This window comes from Canis lupus, chromosome 18, assembly GCF_011100685.1.
Source record: "Canis lupus familiaris isolate Mischka breed German Shepherd chromosome 18, alternate assembly UU_Cfam_GSD_1.0, whole genome shotgun sequence".
Classification (NCBI taxonomy): Eukaryota; Metazoa; Chordata; class Mammalia; order Carnivora; family Canidae; genus Canis; species Canis lupus.
The window spans coordinates 35,766,064-35,788,357 of NC_049239.1; the positions used below are offsets into that span (position 1 = coordinate 35,766,064).

The 22,294-nt window shown below is 48.8% G+C and overlaps 1 protein-coding gene across 1 annotated transcript; it reads right to left on the reverse strand.

Moving 5' to 3' along the window:
• Positions 1-5,199: 5,199 nt before the first annotated feature.
• On the reverse strand, positions 5,200-18,491 carry RCN1 (reticulocalbin 1). Its single transcript, XM_038563118.1, has 6 exons — positions 18,238-18,491; positions 13,431-13,624; positions 12,076-12,254; positions 10,359-10,419; positions 7,223-7,422; positions 5,200-6,337 (listed from the first exon to the last, which is right to left on the reverse strand). The coding sequence occupies exons 1-6, from the start codon at positions 18,489-18,491 to the stop codon at positions 6,230-6,232; spliced, it is 996 nt and encodes a 331-aa protein (XP_038419046.1). The 3' UTR covers positions 5,200-6,229.
• Positions 18,492-22,294: the final 3,803 nt, after the last annotated feature.

The window sequence follows — 22,294 nt, forward strand, 5'->3', positions numbered from 1 at the left end:
ATGCAATCCCTATCAAAATACCATGGACTTTCTTCAGAGAGTTGGAACAAATCATCTTAAGATTTTTGTGGAATCAGAAAAGATCCCGAATAGCCAGGAGAATATTAAAAAAGAAAACCAGAGCCGGGGGCATCACAATTTCAGATTTCAGGTTGTACTACAAAGCTATGGTCATCAAGACAGTGTGGTACTGGCACAAAAAAAGACACATAGATCAATGGAACAGGATAGAGAACCCAGAAATGGGCCCTCAACTCTATGATCAACTAATATTCGACAAAGCAGGAAAGACTATCCACTGGAAAAAAAAGACAGTCTCTTCAGTAAATGGTGCTGGGAAAATTGGACATCCACATGCAGAAGAATGAAACTAGACCATTCTCTTCCACCAGACACAAAGATAAACTCAAAATGGATGAAAGATCTATATGTGAGACAAGAATCCATCCAAATCCTAGAGGAAAACACAAGCAACACCCCTTTTTTGAACTTGGCCACAGCAACTTCTTGCAAGATACATCTATGACAGGAAGGGAAACAAAAGCAAAAATGAATTATTGGGACTTCATCAAGATAAAAAGCTTCTGCACAGCAAAAGAAACAGTCAACAAAACTAAAAGACAAACTACAGAATGGGAGAAGATATTTGCTAATGATGTATCAGACAAAGGGCTAGTTTCCAAGATCTATAAAGAACTTATTAAACTCAACACCAAAGAAACAAACAATCCAATCATGAAATGGGCAAAAGACATGAACAGAAATCTCACAGAGGAAGACATAGACATGGCCAACACGCACATGAGAAAATGCTCTGCATCACTTGCCATCAGGGAAATACAAATCCAAACCACAATGAGATACCACCTCACACCAGTGAGAATGGGGAAAATTAATAAGGCAGGAAACCACAAATGTTGGAGAGGATGCGGAGAAAAGGGAACCCTCTTACACTGTTGGTGGGAATGGGAACTGGTGCAGCCACTCTGGAAAACTGTGTGGAGGTTCCTCAAAGAGTTAACAATAGATCTGCCCTATGACCCAGCATTGCACTGCTGGGGATTTGCCCCAAAGATGCAGATGCAATGAAACGCTGGGACGCCTGCAACCCAATGTTTATAGCAGCAATGTCCACAATAGCCAAACTGTGGAAGGAGCCTCAGTGTCCATCGAAAGATGAATGGATAAAGAAGATGTGGTCTATGTATACAATGGAATATTCCTCAGCCATTAGAAACGATGAATACCCACCATTTGCTTCGACGTGGATGGAACTGGAGGGTATTATGCTGAGTGAAATAAGTCAATCGGAGAAGGACAAACATTATATGGTCTCATTCATTTGGGGAATATAAAAAATAGTGAAAGGGAATAAAGGGGAAAGGAGAGAAAATGAGTGGGAAATATCAGAGAGGGAGACAGAACATGAGAGACTCCTAACTCTGGGAAACGAACAAGGGGTGGTTGAAAGGGAGGTGGGCGGGGGGTGGGGGTGACTGGGTGATGGACACTGAGGGGGGCACTTGATAGGATGAGCACTGGGTGATATGCTATATATTGGCAAATTGAACTCCAATAAAAAATAATTAAAAAAAGAAAAAAATCTTTTCTGTGTGTGTCACTTTTCAGTCCTTGTGGTTCTTGCATGTGCATTGTGTTATGTGTATTTGTGACTACTCTGAGGGCTGAGTATTATTATTATTATTATTGTCCACGTTACAATAGGGCTTCAGGAGGAAGGTGACCTATTGAGTTGTTTGTTTACCTACAAAACTTCTGTGTAGCAGAGGGAGAACTCAATCCAGCCACACCTTTGGACCCATCTTTCCATGCCACCAACTCTGCATCTCATCCCAATGGTCCTGAATTTTCAAATTTCACCATGCAAGACCACCAGTGTTTAAAATGGCAGCAATATTAACAGTGGATTCTCCAAGAGGCTCTTTAATTGGGGGCAACATAGTGGGGTAATTATGAGGGTGGGGGTCCCCCATCAGATGAACCTGATTTGTATCCTGGCCCTGCCATTTCTAATTAGGAGGATGCTATTTGACGTTGGGCATTGTTGGGGGTGCAAACACATTTGCTTGCCTATGTTTGATGCTCACACCCCCCAACCACAGCTGTCATGGACGGGACTCTGTTGCTTTAGACCCCTGAGATGGTGGAGTTGTTTGCTCCCACAGCACAGCTTCTTCCTCTTCCCAATGGGTCCCAGCCTCAGAGGTTGTTGTGAGGGTTCCAGGAGAAATGTGTGCAAGAACTTGGGAATAGTGGCTGGTTTGTGCCTGTTAGTGTAAAAGAAAAGAAATGCCATGTGCTCCAGCTACCCAAGCACCTCCAAGATAGGAAAGTAACCAAGCCTTACATTCATTTTCTTTCCTGTGCTTCAGTGGGAGTTGCACACTGTTTGTTTGTTTTTTTCTTCCTTTCTGTCTTTTAAGATTTTATTTACTTACTTGAGAGAGAGAGAGCACACAAGCAGGGAGAGCTGCAGTGAGAGAGGGAGCCCAATGAGGGGCTCAATCCCAGGACCCTGGGACCATGACCTGAGCCGAAGGCAGACACAACTGAATTTGCCACCCAAGTGCGCCCAATTTCTACTTTAAAAGTGATAGAGGTACGGAAGACACACAGGATGGTGGGATGGGTTACATCTACAATACGTTTAGCTAGCCTCGGACTCGGAACTGACCAGAATTGACAGTACAGATGGATTCTGTGCAAAGAGCGCCAAGTTCACATAAATCGCAAGCATTTTAAGTACTGATGACACAGTCTTTCCACTTAAAAATCCAAGTTTTTAATACTTTATCATGAGCCAAAACAGTGAATGTTACAGCACTCATTGGTTTTTAGGGGGGAAATTCTAGCACTATAAACTCGTTTTAAGACCCTAGAGAGCCAGATTTTAGTTGCATGTTCTTGGGAGGAAGCCAGATTTTTATAAAGGTGGCAAAATCAGTCTAGAAAGACTTTTAAAAACATCCAGTCAGCCATCCACCACTTAACTCCACAAGATGTTTTCGTTGGGCTGCTAACAAGTAGCCATGTCGCTGTTGTTTGCTGGGCACTTCTGAGCAGATAGGATTCATGCCTTTGCTAACAAGAAACAACTACAATAATCCAAGCAGGTGAAGAAAACCTTCAGGTGTTGCTGATTTTCTAACTACATTTTTTTTTTTTTTTGTTACACTCGAATTCATTCAAAAACCTATAGTAAGAGACAAGAGGTACGAGATGTGTGTTCGTGTTTTGCTTGGACAGATTTTGGCTCCTAGCAATTAATGCTCTGAGTTACATTAAGCATATAAATAATGCTTTGTGACATTACAGTATTTCCCATTACAGATCAATTTTGTAGCATTTGTCCATAATCTGACTTGAAATGTTACCTAGAAAAAAAAAATATGTTTTCCTTGAAACAGTCAGACCCTATTAGAAATCTAAGGCTTTACAAATCACCATGTTAACAGTTATGTCCTCTAGCTAAGGTTTTCTTTCTTTAAATAGTGTTAAATTCAGCCCCAGAAGCACTAGTCTCTGTGAGGGTTCTCTTCTTATGTGCACTGACTTGAAAGGAAAAATTTAGTGCTCAAAATATATTTAACATCTTACTATGCATAACTTAATAAATCAACCAGCATTCCCTTTTAGGGTGAAAATAATGTTAGCACCTTTTACAAGTGTTATGCTTCTAATTAGGTTACAAGATATTATTTTCTCATTTTTTAAAAGACAGGTTTTCATTGCTTAAAAAAAAAAAAAAAAAAAAGGGTGTCCGCCTAATTCTGGGTAAGAAGAGTTATTCTCACTCCCTGACCATATAATCATATGTCACGGGTGAGCCAAGAAAAAAAGGGAACATGGATCAGATCTGAAGGTTGGAGCGTAAAACCACCCAAAAAAACCCAGTGGAGATTTGGGGCCAGGAGCACCTGGATTTGAGTGCCAGCCCTGCCATTTAATCACTGTGGAGTCAAGCAAATTACTTAACTTCTCATTCAGAGAATGTGAGCTATTTTTTAATTATTTATACAGTTTTTTTTTTCCCCCTGAAGAAATTCTCTTTGATGAAAGCCAACAACCTCTCATTCATTCAGCACGTAATTATGGAGTACTTATTATAGACTAGACTTTACTGCTCTAGGTCCTGGGCAACCAGGCCACTGCTCTCACACTGCAGCATGGGGAAGATGGACAGCATACAAACAAGAACATGTCAAGTGTTGCAGTTGGTTGAAGGTGGCCCCCTGCAAAAGATATGTCTACCTCTAACCCCTGGAACCTGTGAATGTGACCTTACTTGGAAAAATAGTCTTTGTAAGGATCTTGAGACAAGGTCATCCTGGATTATCAAAGTGGACCCTAAATCCAATGACAAGTGTCTTTGGAAGTCACACAGAGGAAGAAAAGGCCATAAAATGGAGGCATAGGGTGGAGTGATGCGCCATAGCCAAGGAACACCTGGGGCCACCAGAATCTGGAAGCAGCAAGGATGGATTCTCCCTGAGAGCCCCAGAGGGAGCGCGGCCCTGCCAACCCCTTCATTTCAGACCTTGGCCTGAAGAACTGTGAAAGACTAAGTTTCTGTTGTAAGCCCCCCTCTTTGAGGTAATTTGTACATCAACCCTAGGAAGCAGTGGCTTCAATGGCAATATGTATCAAGAAGAAAATGAAATGGGGAAATGAGACAAAAATCTAAACAGGGACTCAAATGGGACCACTGTAAATGATGCAGTGTGGAAGGCCCCCTGGTGGAGGCACCCTGAGTCCCTCCATGCGGGAGATGGGTGTTCTGAATCTGAGGGCAGCAGTTGCAAAAGGCCCAAGCTGGGAATAAACTCGGCATGTTGGAGGACCAGAAAGTCAATGGGGCTGGCTATGGGAGGTGGAGAGGAGGGTGGCAGGGAGATGCTGATGCAGAAAGGGACCAGACCCTGTCGGACCTTGGAGGCCTTGAAACCCATCCCAAAGAGTTACAGAGACTTGGAGATGCCCTTACTAGCAGAGAAAGAAGGAAGTTATGTTATTTGTTAAATAAGTAAATGTGAGCATGTTCTAAACGTTCTAGTAATTGGATTAAAAGCCCAGAGCCTTTAGCATCTTACACATGGAATCCCATCCCGCTGTTAATTCTGTATGAACAAGAATGTCACAAATAGCACATGTGAGGTCAAACACCACAGGACACAGGAGAAAATCCTCAGTGGGATCCTTTTATTTTGTTCGCTATTTATAAAGTAAAATTTCAACCTGTAAAAGTTGTTTCTACCAGTTCGGTCAACGGCTTGGAACATTCCTAATTCCCGGGTGTGGTGGACCCCAGGGCAGGTCCAGGGGACCAGATGGAGGGGTTCCAAAACTCCACAATACCAGCTTCTCCAGGATCCCACTGCTTCATTCTTACTGGCGATCAGCGAGGAAATGGATTGTATTTCTATTCACTTTTTCAAAGATCAGACCTACCTCATTTGCATGACAAGAACATTTTCTCAAGTATAATAGTGTTGATCATTTTCCTATAGCTCTGTGAATGCCTGACATTCATTTCTTCCCTACCTCTAAAATTCCTTTCTTTTTCACATTATCTTTCTTGATTGCTTCTTATTGTAAAAATAAAGAACACAAAGATGCGGGTTTGTTGTGCACATGAGCAGGTCCGCACAGAAAAATGCACAGAGGATTTATATACCATTTACAGTGACAGCTCAGAGTACAAAGTCAAGAAGGAAGAATCTGGAATATGAGACGTGCTCTGAAATAAGCCTGCATAGGAGGATACCACTGTAGCTTCGTCAGACTTTCCGCTCACTGACTATTCAACAGTGGCAAATGTAAAAAATGTGCAGTTAAAATACATAGCAGTCGCTCCACACGGTGCCCCCCAGCCCACCCAACTTCTAAATATGAGGCTTTTTCACATTCTCTCCCCCTTTCATTTATGTTTACTGAAAAAAGCTAAAAAATCATGTTTTAGCAAGTGTCCCCATAGAGCATAGTGATTTACCAAGATTTTAATGTGTTTGGAGAGAAGTCTTACTGAAACAATAGCGATGACTATTTTCCAGTAAATATTGGGTGGAAAACAATTTAACCCCAATCCGAGGTTATAAACTTGCTTTTTGGGGAGGCCACAAGTGCTGTAAATGAGACAACTGCAGCAACCATCCAAAACAATAAAAGAAAGCCTATGACAGTCTGCTGTATGTACTATGGGGAGGATGCATCAAAGTTCATCATGATTTTTTGTGAGGTCTTCCCCATAATTGGTAGCTTGGCTTCCAACAAACATGTTCCAGTTCTCCAATATCTCCTCTTTAGTTAGCTTTTCATCCTGTAAGAGGGAGGAAAGACCTCTGTCACAGAAGTTCTGGGAACTCTGAGCAGTTGTTCAGCATGAAGCTCTCATAATTTCATGGATTTTCAACATTTAAAATTAGTACATGGCATAATTAAGAAGCTGTTAGGCACGTCCTTCACCCACGGTCACTGCCCACCAAAAACCAAACTGGAACAGCCTCCTGGCTTAAGAGCTACGGTAAAATATAGCAGGCAAGTCCTCAAGGAATTCAGAAGCTAGAATCCAGTTATGTCTACAAGCAGTGTTGGCATTCCCCAAAACACGCCCCAAAGAATTCCACTTCCCTTTTATGGCTTGACTCTAAAACTCTCCTGTCTCCCAAGAACTGGGGGCAGTGATCAAATTGGGAAGAAGCAGGACTTCTTTCTAAATCTTGTTTATTTATTTGGATATTTATTAATAGATACTGAAGTGCTGGGTATCAGAGCCAGCAGTACGAGCTTGCTTGGATGTAATGGGATGGGCATGCTTGTGTCTGACGCATTACAAATGTCTGATAATATCTGCTGACTGTATGAATGAACAAACCTATCTTATGGCAACTCAGGGTATACCTCTTAAATCCAAGCCTGGGCCACAGCAAACAAAGTTACCGTTTCTGTAATCCTGGGAGATGGGAGTGAATTAAGTGTGTGGCCCTTAGCGGACTGTTCGGGAATGTCTGGGCCTAATTAGTTTACATGGGTTATCATGGTATTGGCTTAAGTTTACAAGTCTCATGTAGGGCAAGAGTGAGAGCAGTTGATCAGGACGTGGCTGCATGGGCCTGGGCCAATGCTATCACCAAAGAAGCAAACAGAACCAATCTTATGTAAACTGTGTCCCTTCAAGGAACGATTCTAGAAGATCGTGAAATACCTTATTTTTGTCTGACTCATACACCAGGTGCCTGGCCTCGGCCTGAGCGTGGTCATAGTCTTGAGGGAGGATCCAGTGGCGAATCTCATCTTTGTCCAACTTCCCATCCTTGTTCAGATCCCGGAACTCATTAAACTGCTCCCGTTCTGACAAAACCCAGTCTGGCTCAGGGCCGTTCTCCTCGTGGGAAAACATATCCGCTAGAAGGGAAGGTTGTCTTTAGTTATGAAGATAAGTGGGAAGGTAAGTCAGTAAGTCAAGGAAAGCCTGACCTCTTGAGTTTTGGGAAAGATGGTGACCAATCAAGAGCCCCAACCCAAATGTCTGGTGGGCGCTTTCTTGAGAACGACGCAGTGATTGATCCACTACGAAGGCTGCTTCGTGGAATAGAAAGAAGGGAGCTTATGAGCCAGAAGATGTATCCTGGCTCGACTTAGTTCAGTGACTGGGATTATGTTCCTTAATTCAGTAAGTCTTAAGTTGTCTTATCTATTATGTGGAGGTAATAATTTACAAAGCACAGAGTTATTATGAAGATTAAGTAGGATACTTTCTGTGAAAAAACTCTACAACCCAAACTGGCACTGTATAGGTGAAAAACCTTTTCCTGTAGGATGTGCTTAATGTTGGTCCTTATTATGTTATATATGTTTTTATATATAAAATATTATATTAGTATTATTTATTATATATAAAATACTTTATAATTTTTTCATTTAACTTTCATAATAATCTTATGAAGTAGATACTGTTGGTTTTCCCATTTTATAGATGAAAACACTGAGGCTTACCCTTAACCTTAACAAAGACCCACAGCCAGTATGAGCTTGAGACTACATAGGGGCAGGGCCACTCTGCTTCCACCCCGGTCTTAACCACTTATTCCTATTGTTGTTTGTATTATTTCCAAAGGGCTTTCTTTCCCATAGATCGTTTTATTTCATCCTTACAACAATTCCGTAAGATGAATCATTATCCTTCTTTTACAAAATGACAGAGAAAAAAGAAAAAAAGAAGGCAAAGTTTATGCATTGTTTGCTAAGTGACTAGATCTCCTTGGAAAAGACAGATACCCACCCTGTGGGCAGTTTTCTCTTTAATGGAAACACAGCTTGGAAATGCCAGGGGGTGGAGAGAGCAGGTCATGAACGAAGGAAAAAGAGAGGCAAGACCCTTGGTTCAGCCACAAGGCAGACCCACACCTGACACCTGCAGACTGTTTTTAAGAGAAGGTTGTCTGTATTTATTAGCTAACTTGGGCTTCATCTACTCCCGCAAGCATGCAGGCTATGTATTCCCATTTTCCCGATGAGGAAACTGAGGCTTATCACGATCATGTGACTCTCACAGGGTCACACAGCTAGAAAGTGGAGAGGCCAGGACTCCTGAGTCCAGTGCTCCTCCCAGCGCCCCACATCACCACCGGTGTTCCACTCACTCCCACCAGAAAAGAAGGCTCCTCTGTGCCTGAAGTCACTTGCTGGACCAGTCCACACATCGGGCCTCTCGGACTGCAAGCTGCTCAGAGTTGCATTTTCAAGCACAAGGCCCCCCACCATGCACCGCCCCCCCAACCTAAAGGAGGGAATGAAGTTTCTTTAAGGCAAAGCCACTCAGAGCTTTGCCCCTGATTCTGCGCTGTTTCAATGCGGAGTTCAGGAGGGCCAGGAAGAGCACACACTTTTAATCAAAAGTGCTACATTGCTCGTTTCAATCCGTCAGCCTTTTCTGTCTAATTCCATCACCACCGTCAAGGTGAGGCGTCCGCGGCTCTGAACCGTCCGTCGCACGCACACCAGGCAAGAGGAAGGCTCTGCTGCTTGCCCTGACGCGGGGCCTGTCAGCATCTGTTACTCTGCAGAGGTAGGGCCGCCAAGATCACTTTAATTACTCTGGTGAGAGCTACCTGTCTGTTAACCACGGACCGGCGGACGACGGCGTGCGGGCCTTCGGATCAAATATCATTTCTCATGATTAGAAGAAACTTTGCTCCTCATTACCAAAGGCGCTTGTTCTTGGGCCTGGGGTGGCAAAGTCAGACACAGCCACAGACCACAGACCGATGGCGGCGCGGGCTCCAGTTTCACACTGACCGGGGATTAACTGATGATTAACTGCTCTACGGAGTACACGTACAAAAATCTTACGCATCGTCCCACCCCTCAAAAGACTTGCCAGCTTATACTTTACTGACACTTGGGAGCAGAAGAGCTGCTGTGAGAAGGCACCTGCCACTTGGAGCCACGTGCCAGAGCCCCAAATTGCCTCCCCCAGTCCTTTATGCAGCTCCAAAGGGCTCTAACCAGCAAGGCGGCGTCTGACTCAGCTGCCGTTAAGTCCACGGGTGGGTGCCTGGTACCTGAAAACTTCCTGCCTAAGTGGAGCCCATCAGAACAAAATGCCAGGTTCGGTAGTCCCAGTGAAAGGCACCAAATGGGACAGCTCCGGTGGCTCAGCGGTTTGGCACCGCCTTTAGCCCAGGGCATGATCCTGGAGACCCGGGATCGAGTCCCACGTCAGGCTCCCTGCATGGAGCCTGCTTCTCCCTCTGCCTGTGTCTCTGCCTCTCTCTCTGTCTTTCATGAATGAATAAATAAAATCTTTAAGAAAAAGAGAAAGAAAAAAAAAAAAAAGAAAGGCACCAAATGGCCAACCGGGGGCAGCCGTGCACTCTGTAAAAGGAGTCAGCCCTCTAAGGAGGCTACCCTACCCCTCTGCAGATGCCTGGGCATCTCCACAGCTGGAATCATCACAGCTCCATCTGCTCCATACTTCTGGGCCTCACAGTGTGACTTCAGGGGCTCTCGTCTGGCAGAGTCTGCTCTGGACCTCACTGGGAATCTGTGGGATCTCCATGTCCATTTTGCAAGGGTAAAACTAGACAGTGTGGTGGGGGGCACCTCGCAGAGCCATGGGGCCCGCTCGCAGCCACCGTGTGAGGTCTCCAGAGTGCCTCCCTGATACTGTACCACTAGGGCTGGTGTGACAAGTCCCTTCCCAGTGGGAGGGCACAGGAGTGACAACATCAGACTTGCAGCTGTTGCTAACAGAGACCTCTGGGGAAAGTAGCTCGATGTGGGGGTGCAGGAATGTTGCCCAGTTGGGCCAGCAGAGCAAGACTCCAGGCCATACTCACCAATATACTCATCTTGATCCACGAACCCATCCCCATTCTTGTCGATGTCCTCCAGAGTTTCCTGGGAAGCAAAAGGGAACAGAGAAGGCAAGATGGCTACATGCCCCAAGTAAATCTGAGAAGTCTACCGGTTGTCCTTTGTCTGGCTTTATGGCTGAAAATCCTTGGCCACTTTTGGCTGGTCTCCTTACCTCCCTGGGCATTGGTTTCTTATCTGTAAAAAAACAGGCAGTGGCTTCTGTTCCTCCTCCCCCATCCCCCCATTTTAAGAGCAGAACACTCTCTTCAAATGAAAATATAAGTAAAAGCCCAGAAGGGCTCTGATTTTTATCAGGAAGCCCTGCCAGGCCAACCATCTCCACCATCCAGCCAAACCATCCCCTGCGGTACCAGTGGACGAGATACTCACAAAAAATAGATGCCGGGGCTCAGTGGACGACGGACACTAAGTTGGTGTCACAAAAATATGAAACAGTGGGCAATTAAAAAGTAAAAGCATATCTGACTTTTGAACGTGTATGTTCTGCATTTAGTATATTTGACTTAATTGGGATTACGGCTAGGGTGAGTAAGTAAATGAATTTACGATCCACTGTCACAGCAACTCAGAGGCATCCTGGATGGAAGACAACAGCCAACCCCGGGAGCAGAGAGCCAATCCAGAGGCACAGGATGCGCTTGTGGACAATTCAGTTCCTCTGGCAAATCACCTATCCTAAATGGATGGTGGGTGGTAAAAAGATCCCTAGGGCCACTGCCCAGTCCTCGGTGTCATGGTGATCACGAGGGTGAAGCATGAGGCAAGAGCGGGCCCCATCCACCAACTGGGCAACGGAAATAGTCCAGGGTTGATTATGAACAAACACTTAAGCCACTTGTTTCCCAGCATCCAAGCAGTTAGAACTGGCCTGGGACATCTGCCCGGGAAATAGATGATGGCAATTATTTTACTGTTCTGGAAAATGAAGACGTTTGGGACCCAACCTGATGCCATGGAAAGCACTATGGAAACCATTCCTCAAAGCCTTGGGTCAAAATCAGACCCATGCCCCATGCGGCCTCCCAAGCCCTACTCCTATGAGGAACATCCTTCTCCCACTCTCAAGTTCCCCAATGGTTTAACAATCAACCAGTCCATTTCAGAGTCTTTTTCTTGTTCCCTCAGGGCTGAAAAATGGGACAGAGTCCAGCTAGTTGATCCCTAAATCCATCTGCTCTTGCCCGGTCCACATCTGAACAGTAGCTCCCTGCCTCGTCCTCTTTAGAAGGAGTCCATGGAAGGTGAAAGGGAGGGAGGATCCATTTCTTGGCCAGAACAATCATGGCAGACTGTTGCCCTCTTTTCTTTCCCTCTCTTGTCCTTGGTCTCCCAGCTGGTTGTCGCCAGGATGACCCGGAAGCCACAAGATGGTCGAGTACACGGTGTAAATAGCCCGGGTACCTGACAGGACTTGGAGAAGTGCCCAGAAGGCCCACCTGACTTGGGGGACCACCTGCACTGGTCTTGGGAGAAGCTTTGTTTTCCACGGCTGGGCTCAGGGCTGTTACAGTGGGCAGCCTGTCCCGACTAAGCCAGCGGGTAGGCGGGTATTTCCCACCTAGTCCACTTCAGGGTTCTTCTCTTAATTCCTGTCAAGCTGAAGAATGCTCTCTCTTTGGAAGAAGGGACAAGATTTTAGTACAGATTTGGCTCTGGCTCAGGCTCTATTTGTCTTACCAAAACCACAATTTCCTTCATGTGCTCAAACTCCTCAGGGTGCAGGAAGGCGGTGAACTCCTCCCGAGTGGCGGTCTGGTCACCATCCAGGTCTGCAGCCTTGAACCTTCTCTCGTCGCGGGGCAGCATCTTTTTAAAGGTGTGATGATCCAAAGAGTCTTGAAACTCAGCAGGGTTTCCTGCAGGATGTGCGCGGAAGTGTTTAAACTGGGCTGCTAAGGAGAGCGTCTCCTCCCAGATCACTCATCCTTCGTGCCCAAATGGTACACACAGGACAAAAGGTCCCGAGCCACTGAGTTCTTTGAAACATTTTCTTTCAGGATGGCTTTAGGGTCTGTTCCTTCACCTCCACCCCCGTCGCCGCCCCTACAATCCAGGCCCTAACAGCTTATGGGGGCATTACAGCAAGTGGTTAAGAGTGTGGGCTTTGGGCCTACTGCCATGCTTTTTCTTTGCAGAACTCTGCTTTCGTCATATCATTCTTTGCTCTAGAACATGCACAGGCTCCCCAGTAACCATGACATTCTGTCTGCAGGTTTCTGTCTAGCTTCCACGATCTCCCTGAACCTAGCCGTGAGTGTGTGCTCCTCTGGCTCTCCTCAGACCTGTCTCCTAGCTCTCGTTACCCTGTACCCAGTGGGGCTGCACCCTGTGCTTTGTCCACATCCCTCTATCGTTCCCCATGAACAAGCATGTCTTATATCCAAACCCTGCCCACTGCTGAATGCACTGCTGCCCCTTTGTTCCTCCAACTGGCCCACCTTCCCCTCTTGTCTCTATCTCTTCAAATATATATCCATTTTTCAAGGCCCAACTCCCAGACCACCCTCCGCCAGGAAGCCTTCCTTGACTGCTCCAGCCCACTTGGTCTTTGCTTTCTGAAACTGGGCAACATTTTGAAACTGTACCACAGACACGCTTCACCTCTGCTCTGTTCTCTTTGCCTCTGAGGTTGTCCGCTCAGATTGGACAGCAACCTCAGTCACTTCTGTGGGGTTTTTTTAATAGAGGGAGGTGGGGGAGGGGCAGAGGGAGAGAGAGGGAGAGAGAGGTAGAGAATCCTAAGTAGGCTCCACACTCAGTGCAGAGCCCATCATGGGGCTCAATCTCAAGACCCCGAGCCCAAATTGAGAATCCGATGCTTAGCCAACTGAGCCACCTAGGCTAAGTCACTTTTTATTGGACCCCAGACCCCTCCCACTGCTCACCACCTACAGACTCAGACTAAGCAGCTCTGTACATTCTTAGCAAGCAGAGGAGGATGTTACACAAGTGGGCGGTAGATGTGTCAAGAGAGAAGAGAGGCTCCCTCAAGGAGCTTGTTGTGCGGGCCACAGCTGTGCAGCACCTCTTACCTAGGTAGTAACCATACGTGGCTTGCTTGTATTCCTCCCAGGAAATTTTATCATCTTTGTCCCGATCATAATCCTTCCAGACTTTAGCGACATTATCGTAGATGTATCTTTTCTGCACTCGTTTGATCCAGGTTTTCAGCTCCTCAGTGGTTACAAAGCTGTCCCCATCACTGTCGATTCGATCAACGATCTTCCTGTAGTTTAGAAAAAAAAAAAACAAAAAACAAAAAAACCCACAAGGCTATTATCAAGGTTTGTGTGATCCTGATCCAGAAAAAGATCAAACACCGCAGAATCTAAAATGCATAAACAACTGAAATAAAATCAATGATCCGATGGTGCTGCAAAGGATCTTGAAGTTTCTCTTTTCTGAAGACAACGTGCCTCCCCCTGACCCCGTGCCAATGGCAGACACTGCCAGAGAGGGCCATGCCCTCTGTCCTGATAAACCCAGAGGTGCCTCAGAAGCCTTCTCAACACAATGCTTTGCAGGAGGACACCACCCACTGATCAGAGTTGATGTGTAAGATGAAACCTAGCAGTCTCCTCCGGGTGCAGTCCGACACCCTTGTTTTAGAGTGATGGCACAGAGGCGGAGGGAAATGGGATGACTTTTCTGAGATCACACAGCTAGTATGTGCTATGATCAGGGTAAGAAATTACATCTCTGGGCTTTAGGGGCAATGCAAAAAAAAAAAAAAAAAGAAGAAGAAGAGGAAGAAGAAATAAAGGAAAATTCTATGTAAGCCAAAAGATAAGTGAATGCATCTCTTCTTTTTTTAAATCTCACCACTTTGGACTCAAAGACTTGAAACTTAAAGCAGAAAGAGACCAGATCTTATTGACCAAAGCCTAAGATGTCAGCGATGAAGGAGCCTTCACACCACAGTAATTATTCAAGAAACTGGATCAGCTGAGCAGCTGCAGGAGCCGACGCCCCTGACCTCAGGGTGAAGATGCCCAGGTCCAAGAGTGGTGTCTCCTGTTCCACAGCTGGCCCAGGGTCCAGCGACTGCCCATAGGACTCGCCTGGGGCACCCTAAACCCTAATGCAGAGCAAACTTCAGGTTGAGAACTCACCAGTGTCCATCTCTAGGTCTAAGGGTCCCAAGCTAGGGATGCTCTCCCTGTGGATCAAGGATACCCAGAAGCTATTTCTTAGGTTTAAAAAAGTATTCCTTTCCCCTATAATCCCTTTCACTATTTCTTATATTCCCTGTAGGAGAGAAAATGAGTGGGAAAAATCAGAGAGGGTGACAAAGCATGAGAGACTCCTAACTCTGGGAAACGAACAGGGGGTAGTGGAAGGGGAGGTGGGCGGGGGGGATGGGGTGACTGGGTGACGGGCACTGAGGGGGGGGCATTGATGGGATGAGCACTGGGTGTTATACTACATATTGGCAAATCGAACTCCAATAAAAAATATACTAAAGAAAGAAAGAAGTAAGTATTCCTTTAGTGGTCCATTTACCTGCGATGGGGCCACCCAGGTTAATTAGGGATCTGTTTCTTTGCTTTGGGCTGGAAACCTGTCAATTCAGTGGTAAAACTTTCTTACTGTCAACAGAAGTCCTAATTGACAGTTACTCTTTGATGAACTACAAATGAGGAGAAAAACCGCAAGAGACTCTTAACTCTAGGAAATAAATTGAGGGTTGCTGGACGGGAGGGGGGTGAGGAGATGGGGTAACTGGGTGATGGCATTAAGGAGGGCACGTGATGTGATGAGCACTGGGAGTTATTTGGAACTGACAAGTTAGACAACACCACATCTGAAACCAATGAATATGTTGTCTAATTGAATTTAATTGAATTTAAATTAAAAAAAAAAAAAAACCAGAGATGGGGGATGAATGCATGAGGACATGTGAAGTCCCCATCGCCCTCCTGAATCTGGGTAGCCCGAGCTCCTCTTTCTCAGCAAAGCCTGAGCACTCCTAACAGCTTTAATGCGTCCCCTCACTTGCCATTTTAACAGGTCTCAAGACTAACAAGCTGAGCCTCGAGGCTCCCCTCCAGGGAAGCACAGCCTCTCGGGGTCTCAATTTCCCTGACTCTAAATTGGAACACCTGCTTTACATGGGATGTTGCGGCGAATAAAGGAGAGAATGTGTGCCTGGCCTTACGAAGGACAGGACCCTAGATCACAGACAGACCGAGAGCTCAGCAAACACCCAGCGAGTAACAGAGTGTGCAGAGCCTCCAGGCAGAGCCCCGGGCAAACCTGGACATCTGTGGCCAGCCTCCTGCAAGGCGGCCCAGCTCTGCTCCAGACAATGACGGACACATGGGAATAAAAGTCGCCGGGTGTCCAGAGAAACCAGAAATGAGGGTGTGTATGTGAAAGCCCTCAGGGTGTAGTTTCTGTTTTCTCTTAGACCTTGCAGCATGTCTGTGAATGCGTGCGGCCTGCGGGCCTCCACCTTGCGGGGCCCCTGGCCTACGTGTCTCCAGGGGCCTCAGAACGGTCACGTTCTCAGAACCCAGGGTCAGGTGGTGATGGCCTGGATCCAGCCACACTCCTCCCTCAGCAGCCCAAGCTGGGAGGGGGTGTCTGGTGCATGGGGAGCTGTGGACAGAGGCGGCTTTTCATGCTCCATCCCGTCCCCAATGGCACCCATCGTTTCCAAGCCTCCACCTATGGCCTGGCTTCACCTTACAGGTGTGTGGTGCGTCCACTACCCACTACCCAACCCGTGATTCAGGCCAGAGATCAGATGACCCCCTGGGTTCCTCCCTTGTCTTCCCCACCCCCATATCGAGTCAAGAGCCAAGTACCCACGTTCTACCTACCACATGTGTCTAGATTCACCCTCTCCGGCCCTCCTTGCCACTCCCCTGCCCCTGATCGCCCCATCCATGCCTCAGTTATGTTCTCTGTTCTGCCGTCTGACATTCCTGACAAGTTTGGGGGATGATGACATTTGATCGTGTACGGGATAACATCTAATCTCCACCTCAGAGGTCCTTTCTGCTCTGCCCTTAGCTTCCCTCCACTCCCACCTCCTACTTCTGTGCTGTCCCTTTACTGTCCCAACACTCCCCATCCCCCAGAACAGGTTTCAGTACCTTTATGAGCAGATTGTTTTCTCTGCAGGAATGCCTGCCCTTGCCTGTACACCTGGCAACCTCTGAGCCATCCCACAAGCTCTCATCAGGTGACAACCCCGAGCCCTGAAGCCGCTCTCTCCAACCTGAAGCTCTGGGGCTTCCTCCTCCCGAGCCTGTGCACTGGGGTTTGTATATGCGGCCATCCCAGCATTCGTGCAGTGTCTGCTTGGGCGATTCTAAGTACTTTGAGGCCTAGAGCATACGGCTTGTGTCTGCCAGCCGGCCAACCTGGTGCCTGACACACAACAGCCATTCAGAGGTCTGCTGCATGACTGAATGAATGAAGCTGAGGTGTTCATGCAAGCATCAGATGGAGACCAACCACCAGCCCCATTTCTCACCACTAGGCTCGCCTATCAGGATAAACGCATCAAAGCCGGAAGCTGTTAGGACCGCAAACTGCAGAGTTCCTTACTCCAAATCCCCAGACCTCTCGGCCTCCTCCCTGATGACAACGTGGCACATGGCTGCCTCTCAGGGTCCCAGAATAAATCAGTTACCAAGTGCTTCAAAGCAATACAATAGGCCGAACTCCTCAATGGCCCCCATTGTTAAATCCTGAACCAGCGGAGAAAAGTACTTTTCTGCAAAATAAAGGGTGATTGTTTGGAGATGACTTTGAAGTTGAAAGATCTTTTTATCAGCAGGCAGATGGTGCACCTACACAATAGGTATAATTTAGCCTCCTATTTTAACCAACCACGTTGGCCTTTGGTAGCCCTCCTCAGCACAGGGATGGCTGTGTTCTTTTTCATGCAGCAGGACAAGAAGATCCTCCACCCCCAGGAAGCAGGTTCCGGGAGGAAGGCCTGGTGCCCATTAGGCAAGGCTACTGGGATCCCCCCCCCTTCTCCCCCTCCTTCCCCAGCCCAGCCAGCCCAGCCCAGCCCAGCGCAGCCTCCACCTGGGATCAAGTTTTGGCTGCTGGTTCCTCTGTGGAAGGGTCCCAGATATCTCTGCCCAAGCCCAAGTGAATCCCCAGGGGACCTGGAGAGGGTGCAGAGATGTACCGAAGTTTTGTGTTCCAGGCTTGGCTCCCGATTCAGCTGGCTTCACCAGCGAAGCTCTGCAATCTGCCACCACACCCTCCAGCTTGTTGCCCTCCCTGCCAAAGCACCGGGTGCCTCCGCTCACATGTGCTGGAAGCACAAACTCGGGGACCAGTTTCCATTCCCGCTTCTCACTCCCTGTCCCCTAATCCCCCTCTGTCTCCTCAACAAGCTTTTTATATCCCTCCTCCTGCCCTCCCTACTATCAGGCCGAAGGCCAGGGCACCTCTGGCCCCCCTCCCCACCCCCCACCCCCTACCCCCACCCCCACCCAGGAACTCCCACCGGGCATCAGCCTCTCCTGCATCCGCAACCCCCCCCCACCCACCAGTCTTTTACCCATTTACGTTCATCCTGGGGACCTTCTTGGCAGGGTCACAAGCCCTCCACTCGGGGAATGTGGAAACTGGGAGGGTGGGCGAGAATCCTGTCACTGTCCCCAAAGGCCACGTGCGGCAAGTCTTCGGCTGCACACCGCTGCCCCCGAGGGGCCTGGGGGTGCCCTCGCCGCCCTGGCTCCCGCGGCCGCGGCCACGTCCCCGCCGTCCCCGCCGCGGCCCCCGCCCTCCGGCCGCGCGCCCGATTTCGCTTTCGCTTTGCGGCGCGCGCCCCGCCGTCCCCGCGGGCACCTGCGCCGCCCGGCTCACCCCAGCCTCTCCTTGCTCTCCTCCGAGGTGAGCTGGTCGAAGGTCTTGGAGTCCTCCTTGCCCAGGAAGGCCTCGTGGTCGTACTGGAAGCTCTGGTTGTCCTCGGGCGGCCGCTCGCCCAGCTCCGAGTCGGGCCGCACCACGCGCTCCTTGCGCACCGTGGGCTTGGCCCGCAGCGTCCGCGGCGCCAGCGCCAGCGCCAGCAGCAGCCCCAGGGCGAGCCCCAGGGCGCGGTCGCGGCCGCCGCGCGCCATCGGCGGGGCGGGAGGGCGGCCGGCGGGGGGCGCCGAGCGGGCGGCGGGGACGGCGGCTCGGCAGCGGGGCTCGGGCGCGGCGGCGGCGGCGGTGGCGGCGGGGACGGGGCCGGGGCGGGGGCGGGGCGGGAGCGGACGGGGGGCGCGCCCCGGGCCGCGGGCAGGGAGGCTCGGGCGGCCGGGCTCGCGCGCCCATTGGCCGCCGGGCTGCGGGGGGCGGGGGGGGGGGCCCGAGCCACGTCGGCGGCCCGGGGGGTGGGCGCGGGGCTCGGGTTTCGCCTCGGCCCCTCCCCGCGGTCTGGTCGCGAGGGGCGGGCCCCGGCGCGCGGGGCTGGGGGCCGGAGGGCTCCTGGGAGACGCGCAAGTTCTTTGTCAAGCAACAGATGTTCTGGATCAAATGCGCCCTCTCTTCCTCCAGTGCCGCAGAACTGAGGGAGGGAGCGAGGCGCTGGCCCTCCCCAACTTCCAACGGGGCGCCCGAATCCCGGCCCGCGACCCCGCCCCAAGATGCGCCCCTAACTGGACACACACCCCCCCTCCCCCCGCACATTTGGAGTCTGGTCCCAAACACGAGAGTCTGGAAAGAAACCAGGGTGGCCGAGGTCCCCTGGAACCACGGAGGGTCGCAAACTCAAAGGTCCGGGAGGGCCCAGCGAGCAGCTCCCGTGCGCCGAGGCCGCGGCCCGCGAGCCTGAGCAGCCCTGGGCGTTCCCAGGGCCCGGAGTGCGGGCCCCGGGCTGCTGGATGGTCCCATTTCCCAAAGGAAATCGGGATTGCAGCTGGCTGATGCTTTCCCTTCTAGACGATGGGAGCACTTTTTTTGCAGAGCACTACATGCTTTAAACAAATCCTGTCTGTACATTGAAGGCAAGAGTGGTGCTGCCGACACAGAGAAGCTCTGTAGAACTTTCTGCAGTCTTGGAAACCGTCCGTGTCTGGGCTGGCCGGCAGTGGTTATCGAGCGCCTGATAGGTTGCTAATGTAACTAAGGCTTTGAGGATTTAATTTTAAGTTTACACTTAAATAGCTGCACGTGGCTCTGGCTATGGTATTGGACGGTACAGGTCTAAGAGCAAAGATTCCGTGTCACAGCCTTTTGGGACTCATTTGAAAACCACGGGTCTCCCTCCAGAAAAATGCACATACGGCCACTGGCACGAGTGTTTGATGAAAGTGTCAGGAGATTCACGAATCTTCTAAAGCCCCGCTGATGAGCCTAGGTTAAGCATCCCTGGAGCACTAAAGCTGAGGTTGAAGAGAGGAGCCCACTGCCACAGCCCGGGACAGCGGTACTCCCAGAGCATTTCCTTTATCTTTTCCTGTCCCCCTATCCTGATGGTCTAGAAGAGGTCACTGGGTTGTGTAATAAGGATACCAGGACATATCAACATAGATTCAAGTACCTTTTCTTATGAAGAGTTATCTGAATCAAGTAATGAATAATTATTGTGTGCCCTTCATGGCCTAAGCACTGGACTGGATGATGAGGTTACAACGGGGAACAAGACAGTCATCGTGTCCGCGGAGCTAGAGCGTTTGTACAGATCCTTCATTCATTCAATAAACTAAGCACCTGCTAAATGTCAGAGTACCGTGAGGAGTCCTGGTTAACTGAGTGGCAAGTCCGTGTGACAAGAGCTGAGGGAAAAAGGTGTTCAGTATTATGGGGGTACATCAGAGGGACAGGACCCACATTTGGGGATCCATTGGGGGAAGGCGTCCCAAAGAAAGGGACATCTGCACTGAGGTTGAAGATGATAGGCTAAGCCAGACCGCAGGGCTGTGGGTATATGAGGGAAAATAAGGTCCTGTGTGAGTTGGCGTGAGCAGTGGAGTTTGAGGTCATGCCCTTGTGACCCTGTATATCCCCACCTGCCCACGGTGAGATGTGGGGATGTCAACCTCAGTGTCACAACCTTCTTAGGGCAGGCAGTGCGGTGCTTAAGAAGAGATATGTCACCCACCGTCAGTATAGAGGCTTAAATTTCCAGCAATAAAGCAACAGTTACTTCGGGTGCAGGCGAGCTCCCTATTAAAATGTGAGGGCACTGAGGTGGGTGGCTTTGTACCTTCGGTGCTCATCACACAGGCAGGATGTGAACTGAGTAGGGGGGGAGAAGGAGGAGTGGGAGGAGGCCCAGAGATCAAGGCTTAAAAGGAGGAGAAGGATTGGGAAGGGAATAGGAAAGTGGGTGGAGATTGGAGACAGTCTTTGCTTTGCTTATTCACAACTTTGCCACAGGCAGGCCTGGGCCCTTGGGACTGATCCAGACTCTCGGGATTGAGGGCGGCACATCCTCTGCCCTGTTCTAGTTGGCTTTCTGCCAGACACTAGTGGTTTCCAATATTTAGATTGTTCCAGAGGTAGTCTTGGCTCCTGTGGGAATTACCAGAGAATTCTAGTACTGCTGTGAATCCAAAGAAGTTTATGTCATTTCCCCTGGGATGGCATCACTTTTTTTGTTTCTTTTGTGGAACCTCAAATGTCAAAATGACTATTCTTCCCATCGCCACCCTCTACTTTTTAAAATACCTTATTTATTTGGAATTTAGGTTTCCTTTACCATTTCAAAAATGTAATTTATTTAAAGTAGAAAAAACAAAACAGTTCACCTACTGTAAACTGTTGAGACCCACATCGAGCATCCGAACTCTTAAGACATACAGTTGAGAGACAACCTTGCAAAAACATTTAACTTTGAAAACCAATGGGGCTCATATCCCAAGACCCACAAGATTGTAGTGAGCCAAGAAACCAAGAAATAGGGAAGTTTGGGCCTCAGGCTCATCGGCTTCAGGCTCAGGGATGGCCAATTGCACCCAGGGTTAAAGTGAAGGAGGTTCCCCACTTCCTATGAAAGCGTTTGCCAGAGCACCAGCATCTCCTGGAAGGGAGCTTTGACACACATATGGTGTCCTGATTTTTGCTGCTGTGGCCTGATGAGTTCTCTTGATCACTTGGCTCCAGAGACCAAGGAGTTTGCAATCCTTGTCCTGTAGGACTCTAATAATTACCCAGAAAGGAGCTTACTTTCTGTCACCCAGAAAGGAGCTCATAGTTGCATCTGGTATGCCAATTTTTGTGGCTGCTGCCAGAGAGCACCTCTATATCACCCAGCTCTGATGGCCAGTAAGACTTATTTACTGGGTCCACAGCACTATAATCAAAGGATGCAGAATTCTTAAACAGCTGCCACCCCCAGGGCACAGCAAGAGGCAGCTTAGAGCTGTGAAAGAGGCCTATTAGCTAAGCATCATCAGGCTTAGACTTAGAAGCAGACTTCTAATTACACATCCATCTAGGGGGGCTGTGATCCTTTCCAGAGATAATCAGAGGGCAGGCTCTACCTTTAGCCTTACCCTCTGCTGCAGTCCAGAGCACCAGTGTCTCCTAGAGGGTACCCATGTCTGGTGCCCACTCTGATGGCTCCTCCCAGGGGACACTTTTACATTGCTTGGCTCTGGTGGCCAGTGGGGCTTGTGCTTGTGATCCCACAGGACTATATATATTTGCATATCTTTAAAAACTGATGCCTGAGAGTCTGACTTCTAGTAAGTCCGACTTACTAGTTGCTGAGATCCTCCTCTTTGGGACATTATCAAGTCTTGGTACATCCTGAACTACTGGGAGCTATTAAACCTATAATAGACTGCTTGGGCAAGCACAAAGGTTTGAGAGACAACAAAGACCTGGGGCAAGGTTGGGTGACAAGTTTCATCTCCCACACAAGCCCCCTCCTTCATGACTGGGAGAGGGGACTGTTTCATCTACTACATAGAAACCACCACAGAGAGTCAAACTA